This window comes from Caloenas nicobarica, chromosome 7 (genome assembly GCF_036013445.1).
Source record: "Caloenas nicobarica isolate bCalNic1 chromosome 7, bCalNic1.hap1, whole genome shotgun sequence".
NCBI lineage: Eukaryota > Metazoa > Chordata > Aves > Columbiformes > Columbidae > Caloenas > Caloenas nicobarica.
In genome coordinates, this window is record NC_088251.1 from 32063755 (window position 1) to 32087335 (window position 23581).

At 39.9% G+C, this 23581-nt stretch overlaps 1 protein-coding gene across 2 annotated transcripts in view; it reads right to left on the bottom strand.

The window, feature by feature from the left end:
* Positions 1-23581, bottom strand: part of ANK3 (ankyrin 3) — a 299184-nt gene that overhangs the window by 152231 nt on the left and 123372 nt on the right. The window contains exon 1 of one of the 2 annotated variants that reach the window (XM_065639541.1): positions 5235-5428. The exons of the other annotated variant lie outside the window; for it this stretch is intronic. Within the exon in view, the coding sequence (XP_065495613.1) occupies positions 5235-5270 (36 nt within the window). The 5' untranslated portion in view covers positions 5271-5428. Of the gene's footprint in view, positions 1-5234; positions 5429-23581 lie in introns of those variants that run through there. 2 annotated transcript variants of the gene reach the window in all.

Below are 23581 nucleotides of genomic sequence, written 5' to 3' on the forward strand. Positions count from 1 at the left end.
GATTTTGAAACACAAGTTTGATGCGTCAGCTTCACCTAAAGAATTTATGAAAACAATTACTTATATGAATATGTTAAATTAACAACACTAAAAGCAAGATCCTAATTTTCCAGGACTACAAAATCAATGTGCACCTGCATGACACACAGTCTAATTATGCATGAATAACAAATCACAAGAAGTATTTCCTTTTAACAGGAAAATAAGATTCATTTAATATTGACTTTTCAGCTATAAAACTGCCCTGTACAAAAAGAGAAACTTGAATGACATGGGAAATTGGGACACACTCTGTTCAATATCCGAAAACCAGTAAAAATCACTGGTTTCACCACTGAATCACTGCACTCCATTAGAAGTGCACAATCAGGCAATGATCCAGGCCTTTCGTGACCAACTCACATATATAATCAAGGAAAAGGATCTGATACAGTTGAGGGCAAAAATTTGAGCATCTAAAATTCAAGATTCATTCCCCAGGCTGACAGCCTCAATTTCTAGAAGTTTATTTCAAACTCTGGGAAGAAACTCCTGAGCCTGCAATGACTCATCTCTCACTCTCTGAAGTTTTCCTATCATACATTTACAAGTGAAAAATAAATCACTGGCTTTCATAACTGCTACCACAGTCACAAAGACCTAGAGAAGGGCTAGATGTGCTTCGAGGGTTTCTTCTTATGTTTATGTTCACCTGAACATAATAACTCTCTTATATGTCAAGCTAGATGAGATGCCATTCATCTCCTCCCTACTATTTTTCTCTCAGAACCTGACTACCCAACGAGCATGGAGATAATTTCAGCACAACTCAGGCTCAAATTTAAAGCCATTTCCATGCCAAAGTCACATTCTTCAGATCACTGCATGAATTATATCAGTTGGCCCACCTCCTGTTCCCTGTGTGCATCTGATTTTAGAATTAGGATCCTCCAAAGGAGAGGGGGGGGGGGAAAAAAAAAATCAGCAATTTTTTAAAGCATATTTGTTTGTCTATAATTTCAGATGGGGAAAAAAGTAGTATAAGCCTAAATCAAATAATATTGCTGATTTTAGGGAGAGATATTTTATTCACTCAAAATGAGCTCACTACAAAAATATTATGTAAATACATTTCAATCAGATGAAGTGGAAGTTACTGGTAATAAAGTACAGCAAACTGCATGTCAGTAGAACCATAACACACATAAGTATTCCCTAAAAATACTGTACTTAACAAGCTATAGAAACTGTAGACGAGCTACATAACCTCCTCTGTAGCCAATCTATTAAGAGCTTTCAGTACAGTGAAGTCAGAAATTTCCTTCTTTTTGCCTTTTCAGTTTATGCCTGCTTGTGAATGCATCTCTCATTCAAAAGCAAAAGAATCCTGCCTTAGAAGTTTGAACATCTTTAAATTGAAAGATTGTTTTCGGTAAACCAGTCAAGCCATTTCTAAGGTGGCAAAAACACAGGCAGAAACATATCAATTTACAGGGCAAGTATTGCAAATCCCACATGTAATTGAAGTTTACATCTTTGTAGGTTTAAGAGGCATTTGAATGGCTAGTTTTAAAGCTATCTACTAGAGTTTTAAATTTTTTGGCATGTTGTTCGGGATTCTTACAGGAATTACAAACTTTTATGAGTTTATAGATGCCAAAGTAAGGTCTCCTAGCAGGGATTATGACCCCTATTGGAAGCAGAGAACCTCTTCCAATTTACACACCTAAATACCTTGTTGAAGAGAGTCTAAGATGGAAAATCCCATGTAGCAGATACAGAATCTGAAGGGTCAGTTGAAATTATCTAAACAGCTGCCAGGTACTAAGAGGACTCCCGGGGCAGGATTTACACAACCACCATAAACCTGGTAACAGTTCTGCAGGGCTGGCTGGGATCATCACATGAGCTTTGTCATAGCAGCTTACCTTAGGACAGCTTGTAACACTTACAGAACAATTGGTCCTGACACCTATTTGTAGAAATGCTGTGAAATATATGTATGCCCTGGTACAATGAGAAAGATCCAATGGAACGAATAAACCAAAAGATTCAAACATCTTCCTAGAGCCAGAGACTGGCTGAGGTGGTTCAGGAGCAGAAAATCCCAGATAGCACTTGCCAAACTCATGAGGGCAATTGCACACAGGAGAGTTAACAGGATGCAGAGGCTGAGCAACCTGCAGGGAAACAACTTTAAATGTGATCCGGACAGGTACAAGACCTATTGGAGAATACTCTGGGCTGAGTTGGCTTGGTCATGTTATTCTACAGGAGCTGAATCTCCCTACTGACCATAACCTCTCATATCTTGTTTTCCATTTGATTCTGCTGTCGTGGATAGGACCCAACAACTCCAGATCCATTCTGTAATTCGCTGCGTTCCTCTAAACCCCAAAGGCAAGGCAGAGCAAACCAGAGCAGCTGTTAGACACGCTGCCATTTATTACTGCTAGAAACACCGAGGAAAACTTGTGTTCCTTCTCCCCGACGTGATGCCTTACGCCATGGGCAGCAGCGCTGTGCAGCCTGCACAGAGCAGTGGGGCTGGACACGGGAGAGACAGCAGCCTGCACATAGCCCAGCACTCCCCTCTCCTCCTCTGTGATCAAACACTGACATTCACTGCCACCAACTTGTGAAATGGCATGGAAAGTTCTGTGACAGCATTTGTTGGGGCTACCTAGGTGAAATGGATGCGATAGTGCTTTTCCCAGCCCAAGCAGCAAAATGCATGAGTAACAACCACAAGTCAGAGCCCTGCAGTTGTTATCAGAAGTTTTAAACTAGACTCAAGTACTAACTTAAATATACAATTCTGTTTTGAAAGAGGAGGAGGAGTCTAAACCACCACGGGGGCAAGGCTAGGATCAGGATTTACACTTAGAAACAGCGTGAAAACAGTAACAGTGAGAACATGCTTAGCTCTATACGGTCTTTGAGATGAACAGAGGGGGAAGGAAAACACAACATGGCTCAGGTTTTTTCTTAAAGTGAAATAAAATTACCCAATATACAGATAAATCACTGCAGATTAGAAGATGTCATTTTTCAATTACCGAACTGAACTAGTATTTTTCTGGCTTTTGAAGATGATGATTTGAACATCTCAGGAGGGGTTTCTAATTTTTTGAAAACAAAAAAACAAACCACAGAGCTATTTGAACACTGTACTTCACTTTAACCAGACTTCATAGTTTATTTTCATCCAAAAATTACGACTGTTTCTTAGCATCAGAATGATGTACGTTTGGAAAACACATCATTGTTTAATCAGAAAATAATGATATTTCACTAATGAATTAATACTTCCCAAATTGGACTAAATGACTTTACCTTTACTATTTTAATAAACAGAGTTTTAGAATTAGTTTTTAGTTTAAACACTAAAGCAAACATCAGCTTATTGCACGCTTACAGAAATAAGTTATGGGCAACAATACTGCCTACTATCTCTACACAGTAATCTCCTCTAGTATTTGATGATAGAATAAGCCATTACTATATGAAGTTAATGTATCACTTCTGAACAGGACAAACACACAGTGAAGCAGAGCTTGTTTCTCCCTTACACCTAAAATATGCATGGCAACCTATAATAGATTTAAATATGTATGATGAGATTCAAATATTTGTGGATGAAAACAGAATTAAAAAAAACACTCCACTAAACAGCAAGAAAAAAAACACACAAAACATATATACTGTACCCATTCTCCGTCACTCAGCTCCATTTCAAATAGCTACTGTACCATCTATAAACAATATATACTAACAGAACAAACAGTTTCTATGCAACTTCTAACAAAACCCTGTAAAGCGAGAGTAAATACCATTCCATTGCAACAGAGAGGGGCAGAGCATAGTGCCGAGCAGCACATTGCCAACACCATGGCCCGATGGCAGCGACATCCTCAGTTTGCTCTACAAACTGTTGCACACAGAAACCAGCGGAATTGTATCATATTCTATACTGCTGGGGCTCATATAAACCATCAGCAAAGATGTTTATCACCTGGAAGATTGACACTATTGTGCTAAAAAACCGGGAGAGAGTAAATAATATTCTCAAGACTGAAAAAAAAAAAAAAAGAGTTTCTTCAAGTACCATAAAGCATCTGAATCTAACAAAACTTTCTCATGCGAGAAATGGCTTCACAAAGAAAATGCCCCAAATAAAAGTCTTTATAGTTTTGAAATTATTGGTGGAAATGAATTTACAAACATAAATAGCATCACCAGTAAACAACCAGATATTCAAAGATGGTTTTTAACAGGGAACAATCACCCAGTCCTGTGTTGACAGCAAGTAAACAGCAATGTACATGTTTAAGAGAACTCACTGCAATATTTTTTCAGAGCACAAAGCTATTGCTGACACCGAAGTTAGTTAGTAAACTGCTGGCTGGCACATCAGGTAAAATCTCTAACTAAAAAAAGTGCTGCCATTAACTGACACTTCCACAAAGCTTATCACTCATCAATATTAAAACAATAACACAATATCACACTTTTCTGGGAACCCGGTATTTTAATTCTGCAGTAAAGCAGCTGGGAGGACAATTGTTTTAACTTTGTGTTTTTAGCTGCTGTGAATAACTCAAGCTATGCAGAACTTCAGAGCCCAGTTCACAGTGTACAGGGGTGTCATTTCACAGCAGCTTACTCACTTGAGGAATTTTTAAATCACACAAGGAGCCCCTTGGAAGTCAATGGGACCGTCCCCGTGAGTAAGAGCAAGACGGGTGCCTCCTTACAGGTCACTACTAGCATAGTTGCACCCGGTTCGTTTTGAAGTTTAATTGACCTATGAATTGTCAGCAGAAGATGTGTTTTATTTCACAAATACACCTTAAGAGCATAGACTTCTTTTTTTTTTTTTTTTCAAAATACACAAGATTTGCTAAAACATTTCAGTGTACAAAATTGTTACGTATATCTAGGTTACTTAAGGCCCTGATCACAGAAGAAAACGTTACAAAATGTTCCTGCAACTTTAATCAGCATCTCCTACAGAGTGCCCTGAGCAGAATGCAGCCATTGATAAGGAGAGAACGAATAATTCCATATACCATTCGACTGCTCCCTCAGCCTATACCATAACCCAACCATCAGAACACAAAATACACCAAACAAGCTGAAACGTACCTCTTCCTACATCCAGATTTGTCTCATACAATCAAAGACTTAAAACACTAATACAAGAAACTCGATATGCAGACTTCACTCTAATTTCAGAATCCACAAATGCTTACTTGTTCTGGAAAGCATTCTCCCTCTTCCACTGCCATTTTCTGTGGCCAGATATGAAACCTGATGACTCAATTAGTTAACACTTTGGACACTGCTCCATTGCTAAAAATAGTGGCCTCAGGAAGTGGTTTTACTTTTTTTTTTCTGCTTTAAAAAAAAAAAGAGGAAAGAAAATAACTAAGCACAGTCACTTGTTAGACTTCCCTGGCTATTTAAATGGCAAAGGACAAGGGATTGTAAGACTATTAAGTTAGTAACAGAGCGTGTCCCAGGATTCCTGGCTCACTTACCATATTTGCTGCCTCCAATCATTCCCCGTGTATGTAATCATGATCTGTGGAATACCCAAAATAGCTGCACCATCAGCTGATCAGAAAACCACTGCTGCTTGGAATCACTCATGAAACAAGCTTTTGTCATTCTGCTTATCAGCTCTTTCTAATGCAGACTACTTTGAACTGTTTCTAAAGGCAACAATAACATCATTTTACACTCTGTGTGTTTTGAATACCACATATGCCTGCCTCCTACTCCATGATAATTTTATATTTATTCAGATTCTCCAATGACTAATTATGATAGATTTGTGTTGCTGGTTCTAGAGGTTATTTTCCTGAACTAAAAGGCTGCTCTCTGTGTAATTCAAGTTCCTAAACCAGAGAAATTAAAAGCAATGGCAAGAGCAAATCATTCTGCTTCAAAGGGAAACCCAGAAAGAGGTTCATGATTTCAGTACAACAGATCTCTTCCTATTCCATGAAAGCTATTGCCAGCAGCAGGAATTTTCTGCATACTACTCCTACAGTCACTTACATTAGGAGTGGCTTTAAAGAATGTCCACCTCCCGAGAAAGGGAATATGGAATTCTCTTCAATCCATCACAAGCACCTGCACAGCATGCACTGCACTTGCCTGTTGCACATCGCACCTCACACACATGAGCTGCACAGGGATATTCACTGGTACAGATGAACAACAAAGAGTAAGAGCAGGGAGAAAATTAAACAAGGTCTAACATTTTTGTCAGACAAGGTATGCCCAGTATCTCATTTGTCTATGAAAGGAAAGAACGGATATGTAAAATATTATAAGGATAATTTCAAATTTTTAAGAAACATTCCTCCGTGTTTGCATTGACTAGAGCCCAGCCACCAGGTAATAACTCTGCTCTTGAGTTATAATGCAGAACTTGTTCCTAATTATCTATGTAAAAACAGAAGGTGCAAAATTTGAGGCTCCAATGTATCACTAAATAAATATTGTAGGTCATGCACTCAGGTGATCTAGCTTGAAATAACTTCATTAATGTCACTGATGATGCGCTCTGTTAACAACTACTCTGCTTCTGCACATTTTTGCTCATGGCATTATAGTATCTATAACTAAGACCCACTTCTGCTGCTGACTAAATACAGAGAAGCTAAGAGCTGTCTACAGGGGTGGAGGAGCCTTCCACCTCAATTTAAATACAAGATGATGACCAAGTCAGTTTAAATGAATTTACCTCCCTGAACTATCTGTGCAGAGCTCCCTGTAGCAGAGATTTCAAGCATCTGCACCACAGTTACCTCTGCAATGTCACCATTGCAAACTGCCACAACAATACATAGTACCCCAAAATATTCAATTTCTAAAGCTGAATTTTGATTTAGCATTACTCTTTGTTTTGAGGACTGAGAACTATAATTTCAAAACAATAAAAGGAACATCCCAGTTCTAGAAACCCAAGAGCACAAGCTCACTATCCAGTGACTGAAGTTTTTTTGTAACTGAAGAGGCGTTGGCTCTGAATAAAAGCCAGGTGCCTAAATACCTTTCTCCTGCCTTTGTGAAGGTACCTGAGAACAAGGAGAAAGGAAATATGATGATTTCTGTAATGGGATTCAAGGGAATCACATGAAATTTATAGCTTGCGGAATAGTTGTTTTTGTAGATAAAAGGATTAAATTGGGCAGTTTTGCAGGAACTCACAAGAGTCCATCCAGAAGACCAAGCCCATTGTGGTGTGGTGTCCTGATGTCATCACGTGCCACTGAACTGTAACATGCTGTCGGGAGGAGTGACTGGTGACACAGAACTGGCAATCTGAGCAACAAAGCTTTTGGAGAAGAGGATTCACCACAGTCTCTGTTTTACTAGCGGGCCATGCCACTCGTTCCCAAGCCAGCCCGGGTCTTGTAGATGGTGCCAGGCCAGCGTGGCCTGGGTGACAGCCCAGCATGGCCTGGGTGACAGCCTGCTCCCTCTGGCAGCTCCTCTGAGACCGCTCTCCCCTACCCAGCCTCTGCTCATTTATTCTGTCAGAGCTACTTTCCTTTTCCAGTCACTTTTCGAGTTCACATTCGTATGATGAGACTGGTGGATGATTGACCCAGACCGTTGCCTATTAACCTCCACAAAATTGTCCTGGTTTAGGTTGTGACATTCCCATGAGAGAAGTTGCCCAGTTCTCTCCCCATTAATATTAAAAGAATGATCAGAATTGCAAAAGAAAAGCACAAATTAGAATCTCCCAGCACCAAAAAGTCATCTCAGCACATTCACATCCATCAATTCAGCTCTGATTGCTAAAAGTTCATGTCATAAATCAAAGTGACACTATATTTTTTTAACCTTGCAGATCAGTTTTACAGCATTCAGGATGATTTCTCACATGCTTTTAACAAATGACAACAAAGAAAAGGCTTAATACTAATGGCAAATCAACTTGTTCTAGATTTTCGGTAAAATTTTCAGGATGCTTTTGTTACTTTGCACCCTAAATTACATGAACTGCAAGTTCCTGTAGTCATTCTCAGCTTGGGAAAGAGAAATGGTCTTGGATACAATTGTGTTATGAGCAGTGAGGGCGGGGGGAAAATCCTCAACCACCAATCTTCTCCTCTCTTTGAAAAAGAAAAGAAACAACAAAACCCTTTACAATCTCATTAAAATGGCAGATTTGGTACAGATGGAGGATTCTTTTAAACAGAATAGTGGAAATGTCCTTTTACATTATCACTACTCTGCTCCCCAGCCAGATGGAGTGCTTATGATTACTGGCTTGGAAGCAACTTGCAAACAAAGCAACACATGGCAGAATTCAGCAGAAAGAAAAACATGGTTTGACATGAGATACAAACAATATAAATATCTTCCCAAGAATGGGAAAAATGAGCCGAAATAGTTTAAACCATAACCTAGAGTTACTGATCCAGATTTTGCAAGAAATAAAGTTTTGTTTTGTTTTTCCTGAAACTGCAGTGGATTGCATTTCAGACGGTTCCAAAAGCTGGAGTCAGCTGAAGCCCACCAGAGCAGGGGATTTATAGCTCTGTGGTATTTCATGCACCCTTTTCAGAGAGTCAATGATTGACAAATAGCATCAGTACAGACGTGTGCTTGTGCAAGTTACACCTACTAAGGGTCCTCACTTCTAGAAACTTCTTATACCACAGAAACCAGTGATAGTATCTGAGATATTTAACATAATTGTCTAAAATTCCGTTGTAGTTATTAAAATAATGGCTGGCACATACCCTAAATGAGACAGTATTAAAACAGCAGTTCAAGTGCAGACATTGCAAAGGCACGAGAGAGTTCCCTGGGACCCACAGGCTCGTATGTGAAGCCAGGAAGGATGCACGTTGCAGACAACAAGATCAGCATAGTGAAGCTCATAAAACAGAGAAGCCCCCTTTTTTCCATTTAAGAGACGCCATCTCAAACACATAATACTCTCAACCTCCATGGACAGCTATGAGGCTGTAACAAAGCTGATATCAAGAGAAAATTCAGATTTACTCTGTTATCCTTTAACTGCTAAAATTGTGGGCACTGAGAATATACAGCCACAGAAACAAAATCCTTTATTAATTGTAAAATACCAAAATGATCAGTATCATTTCTGTATGATTTCTTTAATATGCTGTTCAACCACCATCCCTCACAAAAATATTGTTTGTTATAATACAATTTAAATGCTGGTAGCTCAGCTCCTCTGTTAAAACATCCACAGAATCTATAGTCAGAAGCATACATTCTCTTTCACTAGTACAAAAAAAAGTAAATATACTTTTTAAAAAAAGGATAGCAAAACAATCCTCCAAACATTGAGGTTACAAAACAAGAGGAAGATACACTTTTTCCCCAGAACATCTGCTTTATGCTACTGTATTGCTCCTGAACAGAAAGTGTCCACAAAATCTGTAAATCCTTTAGCTATTTTTTCCCTTCTTAACTTTGACAAGGATATTCATCTGCCATCACACCAAATAATCTAAATCTTTGCAGAACTAAAACAAAGGAAACCCTATAAACTTCTGCTACAAGATACTTAAAATTTCTCTTCAAAGACTTTCCAAATGAGTGAACGGGAAGCCCGTGGTCTCATCTCATTCTTACTCAGCAGTAGCTGGAATCAAACCTTAAAGACTGAAATGTGATCACTTTTGAAGGGTAGCCTACAGTAATTTTTCAGGGGTCTCCAAACACTTGGAAACAGCATGTCCTGCAGCCAGCCCTGCCGTGACCTGTGAAATCCAGCACGTTACAGATATTCAAAATGCCCATGAAAGACACACACGGAAGCGCTGCAGCGTTTACTCTGTGCAGATCCGTAACAGCTTCTGTTACCTCCCCGTCAGCACTTCAGCTCCCCAGTGGGTGCTGCTTTCAATAGCAGGACAAGGGGCTCTCAGGATTATGGACTAAAATAAGCAACACGTGTGGTATGAGCGGTATGTCCCAAACATCTGAACTACTATCTACAAAAGCACTTCAAATTCCATTTCTTAACCCTGTATTGTACCCTTAAGCTATTAGAGTAGGTTACATATTTCCAGTTTGCCCTACTAATCATCTCAAGCTTTCTGAAAGAGCCCTTTTTGTTTCATTGTCATCTAGAAGCTGTGGTTTTCATGCCCAATTTCTAAAGCTCCTTTAACTTCCAGCTACCCTAGGGCTAAAACATCAGCAAACTCTCCCCCAGAATAACCCTGTCCCCTGGGAATAGGAACAACTGCGACCAAGTGGAATACAGACTGTTAGATTTACCCGAACTCCTGTCCAAAACAGATCATACGTCACTCAAGGCTTCCACCACTGACACTTCAACAATTTCTTCTCTACGTGGCAAAAGGTGCATCTTCCACCTGTATCCTAGAGAAAGGTAATTCTACATAACCACTGCCACAATATCACAAAAAGCCCAGAATCAGCTGCTATGTGAAAATGAAGCTTAAGATAATACTTATCAAGGCAATATCCTGCCATCAAGACCACTTTCCAAGTCATAAAGAACTGAAGAGAGCAGCAGAGTTTCATTATACCATCCTGTAAGCACCACGAAAAGCAGGCTCAGTTAAGCCAGCTAAAAGACCTTGGGCTTTATTAAGATTTCCTTCTCTCTCGTTGATCACCTAGAAGACACCCATATCATTGATTTGCTATGGATGGCACCTCAATAAGCCTTTGGAAAAAGCTGGGCTAATAAAGCTGCAAGCTGGAAGAAACGTTTACATAAGCATCATGGTGAAAATCACATGATTGACTCCTGAGCAAATTGACTTGACACCATCATGCTTGAAAAATAACTAGTAAAAGCCAATTAGGAAGGGAAAAAAAACAAAAGCCAGAAACTCCAGGCAGTCCTATGTTAAGTCAAACCACAGACCTCACATGAACTCTCATGGAGATGAGGGGAAGAGCAAGGGCAAAGAACTATATATGGAAGGCACAAGGGGACACGATATCAGATCTTCCTATATCATCGTGAAGCATTGCTGATGTTTGCAAATTCTCTGCTGATTAATCAGATGGCTCGTTGCATGCCATGCATCTTGTTCTAAGTCATGCTGAAAATTGGGATTTTGTACAAACTGAAAGGAGCAACTGCCTTACTACTTCTTTGACATATTTTACTGGAGCAGAGGATTCCAGAAAATAGAGATTCCTTGGATCTGAACAGCAGAGCTCAGCATTTTCACTAAGTATGGAACTTCTGTTTGTTAACAGAAGATAACACTAGCAGGCTAGTGAAATCAGTGGCTGTTGATGGTCTCCATAGATGCGTAGGTATGTAAACATACATAGGGAAATAAAAATCACATGCTAACACTATTGTTGCACAGGAAAATAATGAACAGTTCAGAAATAACTTCTTCAGTTTTTTAAGAATATATTAAAAAAAACGCTGAAAGTGTCAGAGGAATGTTCCATGAGATATACTATACATTTGTGTATGGCATCTATGTGACAAAAACTTGGCTCCTAGACTGAATCCTATTTCTAGCAATATTCAATATTTCAGGATTGTCAGGAGCAAAGAATTAATCACTAAGATTCATGGCGACAACAGCAAAGTGTTTCATCCTAACATCGAATTAAGCACCAGAAATGTTCCAAACACTCCCTCTGTTGTCTATCTTCTAGACTTATTCTGAACATCAGTGCAATATGAAGCCACAGAACTGCCAGATAATCTCAAAATGCTCAGATATAGTTTCTGCACAGAAGAAGAAATTTCTATCGTGTAATACGTTCCAAAAGCAATACTACAAAAGAAGTAATTGTCTAGGATACCTAACAACTCTCTCTGCAAGAAGTGAGCCAAAAAACATCTCACTATTAACAAGATATTTTACTTTACATCTTGACTTTGCTCGTCCTCAAGACCACGTAAAGGAACAAATCAAATGAAAACAGAAGTAGACTAAATACCAAGAGCAGTACGCAAGTGTATCCGCTTCCCATGGGAAGCAGGGCACATGAGTTGCTTGACAACCTGTTAAATAAACGCAACCTCACACAGCTATCACATAAGAATAGTGGATTACCAATCTTTGTTTAGAGATGATGCAACAAAAGAAAAACAGAACCACCCAACTAACTATAACTAATCCTTTGAATCTGTTCATAAATGCAGTAGAGACAATTTGATGGAGCGGTATTATGTCCAAGGCTACTAAATGCCAGTTAGCCTGTTGCTTGCTCCAGTGCGTAGAATACAGCCAAATCATTACACTGTGAAAATGCGTGCAGACACGCTAAAACTTTCGTGAGAAAACTAACATGAGAATAGCTTGCTTATGAAGCAATGGGATTTCTAACACATGCAGTTTAAGAACACTGGACAAAAAAAAAAATAGAATAAAACCAAAAAATTGGCAGGAAGAGATTAGCAAAGATGATTATGGATGACGGTAAACAAAGGAAGCCCTTGAAATCACACCCAACCCCATTTCTAACAATTCTGTGAGATATAAGAGCAGTAGCGCTCCCCTGCAAGCAAACCGCACTCAGCATCGGGTTGGTGGGAGGTTACAAGAAGAAGCCATTGAACACAAGCCCCCTGCCACATGCAGTCCCTGTGAGTCCCACCTACAGACGCTCTATGGAAGAACACGCTGCTCGCACAGGACCACAGCCCGCTCTTCTCCAAGGCACTGGCAGGGCTGCTGCACCTTTCAACCTTTAAGAGTTACCATTTCAAAGTACCCTAAAATTTATTCAAAACTACACTTTGGAAGGACTTTCAAGGAAAACTGCAAGTTTAAAGTTTCTCATAATGAGGTAAAAATAAGATGCTACAACACAATGAACACAATCAAAAAAACCTAAGTGACTGCGACTGCGATTGATTTCAGCATCACTCAAAAGTGATCTCTAGTCTCAATATTGACGTAGCCTCTTAGGACACACGCAAACCAGTCAGCAACAGTCAAAAGATTATACTACTATACAGCAAGCATTCATGGCCACAGGGTGTTGTTCCCAATTAAAACATTAATCTATATTTGTTGTAGACCAATGACTAAAACCTAGCTTCAACCTCCAGTAAGTGCTCTGTTCAGTAGGTTCCTCCCTACCAACCTCCTTTCCTAAGGCACTGTTTTTTTCAAAGAAAATGTGCATCAAGGAGAAAGCACCATGAGCTACACAACCTTACATGCACTGTCCCTTTTCAAAGTAGCCACAGGAAAATCTCAAATGATTTATCTCACTCAACTTCCAGTTATTCAATGGCATAAAATCAAGGCACAGACAAATTATAAAATAATACATACAATTCACTGAATTTCCAGCTTCTTAGACCTCAGTTCTCTAATCAGGTACAAAACTGTCTGTCAGATTTAACTCCACATTGAAATGTCTGGGTAGCAAGTACAAGAAACTTCCGTGACATTTTCCTCCTCGAACTCGAGGTAGGGCAGTAACAACTAGGGTCATATTGCCTCAATTTTGTTATTGCAGCAGCACTGAGGCTGTGAATAGCACTTTCTAAAAAAACAGGGACAGCAGTCAGACATTAGATGCAAAAGCCTCAAGATATATTACGTGAGGAAGGGGTAAAGCATTCTTCGACATTGCGGTTATGCAGGAATTTCCCCCAAACAGAGGAAAATTAATAAAATGAATAAAAAATTATCTAATCAAGATAATTTCTGACATTCTGCAGGGGGATGAGGACAGCTGTGCAAACTGCATTGCAAACAGGACTTATATTTGTCAGCACACATGTATAAAAATGTCTCTCAGCTCTCACTGTAGTGCTGGCAGCTTGCCTAAGTATTAATGCTGTCCCTGAAGCACTGCCGCTGACTTTGTGTCCCTTTATGTGTATTACAACACATGAGATGCTGAGTGCAGTTAAGACGGATGCTTTCTAAAGTTGCATTAGAACTACAAAGGAAAAGAGAAGGGCGGCTTCAGAGCCTGCATCAATGCTCATATGGCTCCCTAGCAATTAAGTACAAGAGAGCAGGAAGAAACTGTAGGATGCATAATTCCTAAAGATAGAGCTAAACTTTCAAGATGTGTAGCTATTTGATAGTGGATTACTCTGGGTTGTAGTGCAATACCTTCCAGCTATACTGCAGGTATTTTAAGCTGCCAGAAGAGAACTTTTATTGCACAGTAAAGCAGCTCTCCTAAAACTTGTCCAAAAATTTAGGGTGCCTTTTCCTTTCTTTATAGGCAAAAATCCAAGAATCACAACTATTAAAGGTCTTTATGAAGGAGCTATGTCCCTCTCTTTGCACTGCTTTAACTCATATGCATCCCACTTTGTATCTGGTAGTCATGCTATACTTATCAAAAGGCATTTCAAACTATATGAGGTTAGAATATTGCTGGGTTTTGCCCTGGCTTGTGTAACTGTAATCTGTGCTACATCAGTAAAATAGGTTCATACTGAATATTTTGAGCAGATGCACAAACATAGCTTGGAACGACTGCGTGAATAATGCAGCCATTACAAGAGCACACGTGGCCATATTCTGCTTTTTTCTAACCTGCTTAGTTAGCATTGCATTTCTTTTCCTTGAGAGAACCTTCAAGCCTGTAGCTACTATTGTAGCTAGCTCTCACAATTCCTTTCTCTTTCTGAACTGTTATTCCTGATCTGATGTTAAACAGCTTTCGCAGATCTTCTAAAATTACTGTATAGCAGTAGTATTTCTTATATCTGTGTTACCTACATGATGCTTCATGAAAAAGTGGTCCCTTGGCAGGGCAAACTAGCTACTGTTCACACTGCATTATGGAGGAGGCAGCAGCTGCTATATTTAGTGTACTGAATACCTTCTTCCATTATAAATCTGTTTTACAGATCTCAAAACTCACTGACACAGATATCCCTTTTCTGATTGATAAAAATCCTATTTAACTTTAACTGACAATCCAACCATTTAAAAAGTTGTCATTTTCCCTTAGTTCTCTATTTGGCTTAGTAAAATAAAAATCTTATACAAAAATCACCCAAAGGAGCTGGGGCCCCACTGAAGCAGCATCACGGTCTTACTGTGCTGAGGATTCAAGAGGAGCCGTGACAGGGAAGGGTGGCACCCAGGAACCACCCTCCCGAGCACTGTCCCAACACCAGCAGGGCAGGAGCCCAGTGGATTGTGCAACCTGCAATCCAGCTACATTCCTCCCTGGGAGCAGGATGGTAAGCTCTGGTTTGGGGAGTTCAAGGTTTGCTGACAACACCTGGTTAAAATTGCAGAAAAAAACCCCAGAATACTCTTATTTTCTCCTTGGAATTAAAAAAAAAACAAACAAAAAAACTCCAAACAAAAAACAAACCTGGATTTTTAAAAATTAAAATGCTACAAGAAGATAAAAATCAAGCTTTAAGATGTTGTCCCAGCAACCTCAATTAAATTTTCCTTTGGCAAGTACATTGTAATTTCACAGACAAGAGCTTCCTACTTTTCCATAAGACTTCTTCATTTTCTGAGCAAGACATGAAGAATTAAAACTTCACGCATAACACAGAAATGGCACTTCCTAATTCTCCTTCCCCACCCCCCTCCAGTAGGCATTGGTATTTAACATAATTTTAGTATGCAGTATTTCATTCTGCAGCTCAGATCTTTCTCTAAGTGATCATTGCATCCAAATAGCAAACTGGCTTTTACTAACTGAAAATGTAACTCCCATGAACCACCAGGAAAAATTATCAGTCCTGTATCTACACCTCCTGTGAATAACCCAGAGTCCAACAGTTGTTCTATATTCCCGTTCTTCTCTCCAGGGCAGTAGCTGATGACCTCCAATCGTATTGAAGCCATCTCAGAAAAGCCGAAGCTTTAACGTGGTTTTTAAAAGATATCTAAAATACATTATAAGTGTATCACTGATCCAGTTTTTGCTTTGGGTAAAGTCATCTCTCCAATAACTTACCTATGTTTTTTGCAGTGATAGGAAATGCAACAGATCTTATCAAAAACTCACCTCCATGTTTAGCCAAACAACTCTCTGCTTGCATGCAAACACACACACAGAGTCTCTATTAGACATCTGTAAAAATATCTCCCAGTCCAATACATTTGAACATGCAGACAGCTCCTGGCCTGAAAACTGCAGAGAATAGATCCTTAATTTAAAACAAAAAGAAGCCATGGACCTCATCAACTGGGTTTTACTGGTTCAGAAAACAGGAACAGAGAAGTAACACACTCCTGAGACACAAAGCAGCATAACCAATAAGTAAAAGATGTCCTTTTCCCATTAATAAAGATTGCTTGGATTTGCACATGTACCACTCTTGCTCGAAGTTAGGCACTTATGAATCTGAACATAAAATTTGACCCAACTCCCACATAATTTATTAAGGAATCTCATTTTTAATTACCAGGCATTATAAATTATTTAACTGTATAAATCAAAGCAACAAAAACAATCAAAAGGGAAAATGACTGCATCAGAAACTGAATTTTACTAGCATATTTCTGTACCTGTGCTTTAAGTTCAACTGGATTTTTCGTGCTGTCTAACAAAGATCAGGTAGTTTGCAGCACACAAGTACTCTCTACAGGAAGACTGGATCTCATCTGAGATTTAACAGCGAGAATTTAAGAGGAGGGGAAATACTTCCATTTTGATTTGAGTTGTAAGCACCATCTTGTGGAACTACAAAGCCTGCAGATTAGAAAAAAATCTAGGTTTACAAGCTCTTCTCATAAACTGACCAGGAATGCCATCTGGCCATAAAACAAAGTAAAAACAAGAAAAAAACTGTTTCTCTCCCCTCATCCAGACCCACAATAAAAAAATGAAAAGAAGCGTTTCTCCGACCTAAAGCATTAAGGCAATCTTGTCCCTACCTACCTTCATACAAAGCCCTACACGCAGCAGGGCTGATGTATTCATTGGCAAAGAATTGTACATCAGGATTCCCAGGGCTATAATGAGAAACTACAGTCCCTCCATAATGTAGAGTTCAGCTCCATTTCCCCCTCTTCTCTTCCCTATCTCACAGTTCCATTACAAACTGTCATTTCTGATTTACGGAGCAAATGTCTTTCTCCCTAGAAGAGGGTACTTATCACAAAAGCTCAGCTCAAGCACTTAGTAAAATATTAGTCGGGTAAAATGAATCTGCATCGTGGATGCATAATATTAACCTTCACCAGGGAATATGTGGTGGTTGGGTTATGGAAGGTGCCGTCCAACAGACTGGATGGGAAAGCTTTCTTCTTTCAAATTAAAATGGCAGCAAACATATTGTAAATGAAGGGAAAATGCTACAGGATTTTATAGAATAAGGCACACGCAAACTGATGTGATCTATTTTTTTCCTAAGCAGCGCTAATGATATTATTATTAATATCATTGTACCCATCAGCATTCAGCAGACAATTCTCTTGCTCCCACACAATTCCATGGAATTATTTGAAATGTAAATAGAAAAAGCAGAAAAGCTCTTCTGCCAGGGCTAGTTCATTTACAAATATTAAACTAAAACGAACCCTCCTGGGAGCTTTGACAGACTGCTCCAGGATGGAAAACCATGTCATTACTGACATGAATCAGATTTCCCAAAATTAGTGGCAAGAGTGCTCTTTTAAATAAGCACCATTCACATGCCTAATACCAAATCAGTATGTATGACCCAAATGAAAATTCACTATTCTTGTCCTTCTTATTAGGATTTTAGTAGAGATACAAGTGGAATGTAAATAAGTAGCATTCTTCATTTTGTTATCAACTGCTTTAGTACTTTGATCTAATCATATGCATAGAAGGCTAGAAAATCACTTCCTAAAAGCATACGAAAGAAATAAAAGAAAGAGGTGGGCAGCAGCTTTGCCTCTCGTGACAAAGGTGCTGATGGACATGCTGTTCCTGGTGGTGTCCTCCTGCGTAATTTAGCTCACCATGTAAGCCCCCACTGTATGAGAATATCAACGGTGATATCAGGAAAATCACGGGACTGTAAAAGAATGGTTAAAACACAAAGAGGGTGGGACTACTAGGATGATACATACAGCCTTCAAATATCAGCAAGATTTGGGAGTTAAGTTGGTATTTATTTGCGAAAAGATTGTGCAGTTACCAGTTAAATCTCACTAGACATTAATACAGTACATGCCTCTCACTCTGTATGCAAACACATCTGTACAACTGTGTAAATTTACACAAAAAAGCTTTCGCATGTTTTTATGCTGTTATATTTAGCTTATTTATTATCAGCAAGAGCTTGGATCAAGCACAAGACCCCTTAGCATGTTATAGTCTTCAAAGATCCCAGCATGCCTTTTGCAAACTTAGAGGTAAATGGCTGCCATGGCCAAATTCCAGCTCAGGGAATTCAGTTCTCCCAAAGCAGTGGCAATTACCTATAGTATTCTTCTTTACCTGCTGACCTCAGCTATTGGCTACACTTGCTGCTAAACATTTGGCATTTTCAGTGCCAACACAAGGTTTCTTACCCTATTTTTTTTTCTTTAACATTTTGTGCACAGCAAAATATTGGATACGCGCAATGTATTATGAATTACATCATTCACTTAGCAAAGTCCTTTAGGATTCTTCAAATGAAAATAAACACTTTTTTCATTAAAATACAGTGAAATAATAGATAATGATAGAAATTACAAAGGAAATACATAAATAATGGCAACAGGTCAATGCCACTGTACATTCATAATCTCAAGTCTGCCTGCAAAATTAATACAAATAGCCTCACATGTTTGACTTACATTTTCCATTGTTCTTCAACTTTCAGGGCACTCAGCCTGCCTTGAACACATCCAGTATGTTCAGAAATTATGGCTGTGTAATTTCAGTTGTAAATATTAGCCAATAACTAGGTACTAACCCTAAATGACTTTGATTTCTAGCAATAGGGAAGGATGTATTTGATATTTTTTGAAAGACGCCTTTAAAGCTATATAATATATGGAAGCCAAGGGAGAATATTGAAAACCTTTGAGGATTAAATGCAAGAATAGTGTTCTCTCTGCTTTTAGTATAGTTTTATTAATGAGGTCTCAAGAACTGCACAATGAAATACAACTTAGTAAGAGAGATTCAGTTTCCTCACACATACGCTGCAGAAAGTGCAAACTGTAATTTCTAGCTTTCGAGTTGGTTTTGTTTTGTTTAAATACAGTCAGCTGACAGTGGTTTAAACAACATCTCTGCCAACCACAATTTAGAGCCCTCCTGCACAGGTGTTTACTTCCGTTACACTGAACAACAAACTCACAGAAATAAATCACAATATTCTGATAAGCTCCTGCTCAGGCCAGCACAGCCATAAATACCCGCTGGGAGGACAGGATTTGACCGCATGGGTATGAGTTGCCATAGCTCGGACACGGGGAAGCCAAATACCAATGCACACAAAAGAGGAAGGTCTGGCACAGGCAGACAGACAGACACAAGTTTATCCTGGGTGACCTCAGGCGTTCGGTCGAGGTCCCTGTGGAAGGTCAGTTCCAGCCCAGAGGCGGGGGGAGGTCGGCTGAACTGCTCTGGGAAGGTGCCCAAGGCAGGTTCTGGAGGTGTCGCTCTCTTTCCAGGGATTACTGAGAGGCATGAGGGTCCTAATTCTAGTGCCACGAATCTGCCTCTAGTGAAAGCTGAAAGCTAGGGTTAATCGCCTCAGTTTCAAAAAAGATATTCAAAACAGTCCCTTTCCTCACTTTTTGTGTGCATGAGATGGGTATTTGACCTGAGAAAGTACCCAGCTTTCTCCATTTACATTTTACCGGCATCATACCTGCAGCAAATAAGTGTTGAAATGAAATATCTCACAGCGATTTACAGATTTCATTTAACAGTCATTTTTAACTGTTAAATGACTAATGGGTTAATTCCCTCTCTGGCACAGAGCCTTTATTCAGAGAGTATGTGAGACTTTGCAAGCTGTTTTCAACAAAAACATATGGGAAATAGTAAACTTGTCCAGGTTTACATTTAAAATAGAATATTCTGTTGGAGTAATATTTCAGATAGTCCCCTTAGAAAACAAAAATCAATCATGACAAGTTTTAATGTTCTGTTTTGGACAGGAGCTGAATAAAAATAATAATGATTCTCTTCCCACTTAATCATGCTGCCTTCACAAGCACTGAATCATTGCTCTCCTTTGTTACTAAAATGCACGACTGACATGCTGATTAGTGTCCCAGATATTTGATAACAGGGACAGTAATCAATACACCTTCTTTAATCTGTCTGTGGAGGACGTTTCGTCCCCTTTCTTTTGGACATACGCTCTGCTACTGTGATCCATGGCTTTAATATCACCTTTAGATTAAATTGGTGCAGAGCACTCTTCTTTAGTTATTTCTTATCTTGTCTTAATACATAGCGTCACTGTGCCGTGGTTGTTGCCTGTTTGCTGAGTTTGAAAGCACCGGTTTAAAAAAACTACAGCACTAAATCAGGGGTGCCCTTTGAAAGCAACCACCAGGCTGAAGCGGCCCCCAGTGAAAATAATTTGGACATCCCTGCTGTAAATAGTTTGGGATCATGCTGCTGCAGAGAGACTTGTGCGTTGCAGGGAGGACCGGAGCTGCAGTCTCATCTACAGAGTTCATGTGCATGAACTGCTGCCACCCAGCTTGCCCAGTTGCTCTGGAGTTTCGGTGGGGTTTTATTGTATTTATTTGTTTGTTTATTTTAAGAGCCACATTCCAAAAAATATTTTCCTCCATCAAGTTAAAAGCTGCAAGTAGACTTTCCTTTGGGCAACCGCAACAGGGAAGATTTAAATTTTGCAAATAACATCCCACATGTTTAGCTTTGAAGACAGGAACCATCTCCCTCTGAAGCTTAACAACAGACAGGTGCAGACACACTGCAGCCAAGTCCTACTATTTACTTCCTGGATGTTCCATTTATAAACATATTCTTCTGTATTTGTGCTCTCTAAAACAAAGCCAGTCTCTTTAAAAATCTGGTTTGTGGATCTTTTTTAAAAAATACTGCAGAGTAATATCACAACGTGACTACAGCTAAATATATCTTCTACATTGCAGCTTTTACTGTATTATAAGGCAGCCAGTTTTAAGACAACATCAATAATTTAAAAACTCAGCCACATGCAGCAGCCTAATTGGATTATCTTTACTTGGCAATTTTTTCAGTAAGATATTAGCTTCTTTACTTTCACAGGAATGCATTGATGGAGGTCTTTCAATAAACCCATGTAACACACAAACAACAGACATAAAATCACATGCAATTATGAAACCTTTCTTCAGCAAGTACTTTTCTTCTTCTCATCACTATGGTACAAGAAGAGTGTTGTTCGACATGAAGTTAACATAGTAAATCAAATTTTGACATAAAACATCCCTGGACATCGAGATTTAAAGAGCCTTCTCTAGAGAATAGTACAGCAGCTGCCAGAGCCACCACCTACAGACACCGGAGAGCTGCCAGGACGCAGCCCCCCGTTTCTGTGACGGAGCTCCCTCGGGATGCCTGTCTCCAGGAACAGGCACTTTTCGTTCCAGCTGGCTGAAGAGGTCTCTTTCACTGGTAAGCAACTGGCCAACAGCAGAGGGAAACAGCCTTCTTTCCCATGCTACGTTTTGTATGGTGTAAGGAATTAAAGCAATATGACTTCCAACTGAGGAGGCTGCCTCTCGGTGAGTACAGAATAGGCAGGAGAGGCAGTAAGTCCCCTGGCTTCATGTGTCAGCCTGGAGCCAGCAAAGGCAGCCAGCCAGCAGCAAACACTGGGATCAGAGATACAAGTGGGATACAGCCTGCCTGAAATGAGCACAAAGCAGCTGAGAGGATCTTTTGCTCACAGAGAAGCGAGAAGTGCTGCCTTTGTCTGTGTGTGATGTAAAGCTGTGACCACAACTCAGGTGACTCCGGAAAACTCAATTTAACCAGTGAGAGAATTTTAAAGGTTGGGTTGTCTATACTAGAGTCTGAAACAAAAGCAACTAATCAAAAAAAAAAAAAAACCCCACACAAACACACACCAACCAAAACTACCCACACAAACAAAACAACCACCACACACACAAAACACCTTAACTTAAAACCAAGCCTAGCTGGCACAAGGAAGCTGCCATTTCTCAGTCTACAAAAACTGATAGATAGGAGGCTGAGATGGTTACTTGTGTGCATGAGCACTAATGCACGATTTTCTCATTGCTGCTGACATTTTCATCCAATGTAAACAGGCATAATGTGGAAACCACCACCAGTATCACTGGGTGAGTACCCAGTGTCCACCTGGGTTATTTCTTCTTCAGATGAAAGGTGACCCACTCCAAAAACCCTGCATGTTCCCCAGTTCAAAAAAATGAAAACTGTTGGGTCCAAAGATTATCCCACCAGGGCCTGACAGGTCTTGCTCTGTCTAAAACAATTCTCTCCAGACTCAAGGCTACTCCAGGTTCATGGGGGCTGCAAATCAAAATCTTTTGCCAAATCAGGGGGATGAAGTTGTGCCTTTGCGGGGGCTGACATTCTCTTCAGCACAGACAGAGGAAATATGCAAAGTCCCTTCATTGTCTGAATCCGGAAGGGATTATTTGGACCAAAGATTTTAATTACAACTGACAGTGCAGGCGTCCTGCTGATGGCAGCCATTTTACTGATGTGGCATTATCCCTAGTGACACTGACAGTAAGGAAGAGCTGCCAGATGACCCACATTTGTAGGTAAGACCTACTGACCTGAAGGAGACTACTCAAGCCCAGCATTAAATGAATCAAGTGACTTCCAAAGAGCCATTATGGAGCAAGAGATTTCAGCAAATGTGCTGACCAACGTACGCTCCTGAAGCTGCAGCTCTCCCTAGCACAGGTGCAGAAGATCGATACTGTCTGCTGCGCTAAGCACCCGCAGGAGGCTGGGAGCCCGGCTGCCCCGGGCTCTGCAAGGAAACCACTTGTGCTGCCAGCTCTGTCTCTCCACTGCCCACGCATTTCAGTAGGATCCTGATCACAGAGGCAGCTGGCGCTGAAGGTAGTTTTCACCCAAGTCTGTCTCCTCACACAAGGGACAATGAGTGTCCAGGGCTGGCACGGTGGGTGAAATCAGATCGCACAATCTGTCCCTTTCAAGCTCATGGTCATACAATGGCAATCTCTCATTTGAAATAATCTTGTTGATTCTTCTCCTTTTTAGTAGACAGATATTCCTTAGCTCTCTATGGGTGACCCAGCACGCTCTATAGTAATTGCAGAAACCAGGTATTTTCCACTTATTTTCATTTAAAGTAGCAATGAGAGGGAAAGATCACCTCAACAGCAAATACTCCATGGACATCTAATGGTTCACAGATGGCTGAGAGCCATTAATCTCCAGACTCAGTATAAACTCTGGGTAACGGCAGGAAGACCTCAGTAAAATTTTCCACTACAGAATATTTGCAGACCTGGACTTGAGACTTCAACTTCTGAGACCGTGATGAAATGAAAGGCTAGAGTTCATATGACAAGAAAAAAGCCTGGTTTTGACAGACGCATAGCGAGCACACAAGGATATGTCTTAACAGCAAACTGCTACCTTACAAAATGCCCTCAGGTGCACACACTATATACAGTATGCTATTTAAAATGTCTAGTAACGTATCCTGCACTATCCTCTCTGACGTCCTTCTTCA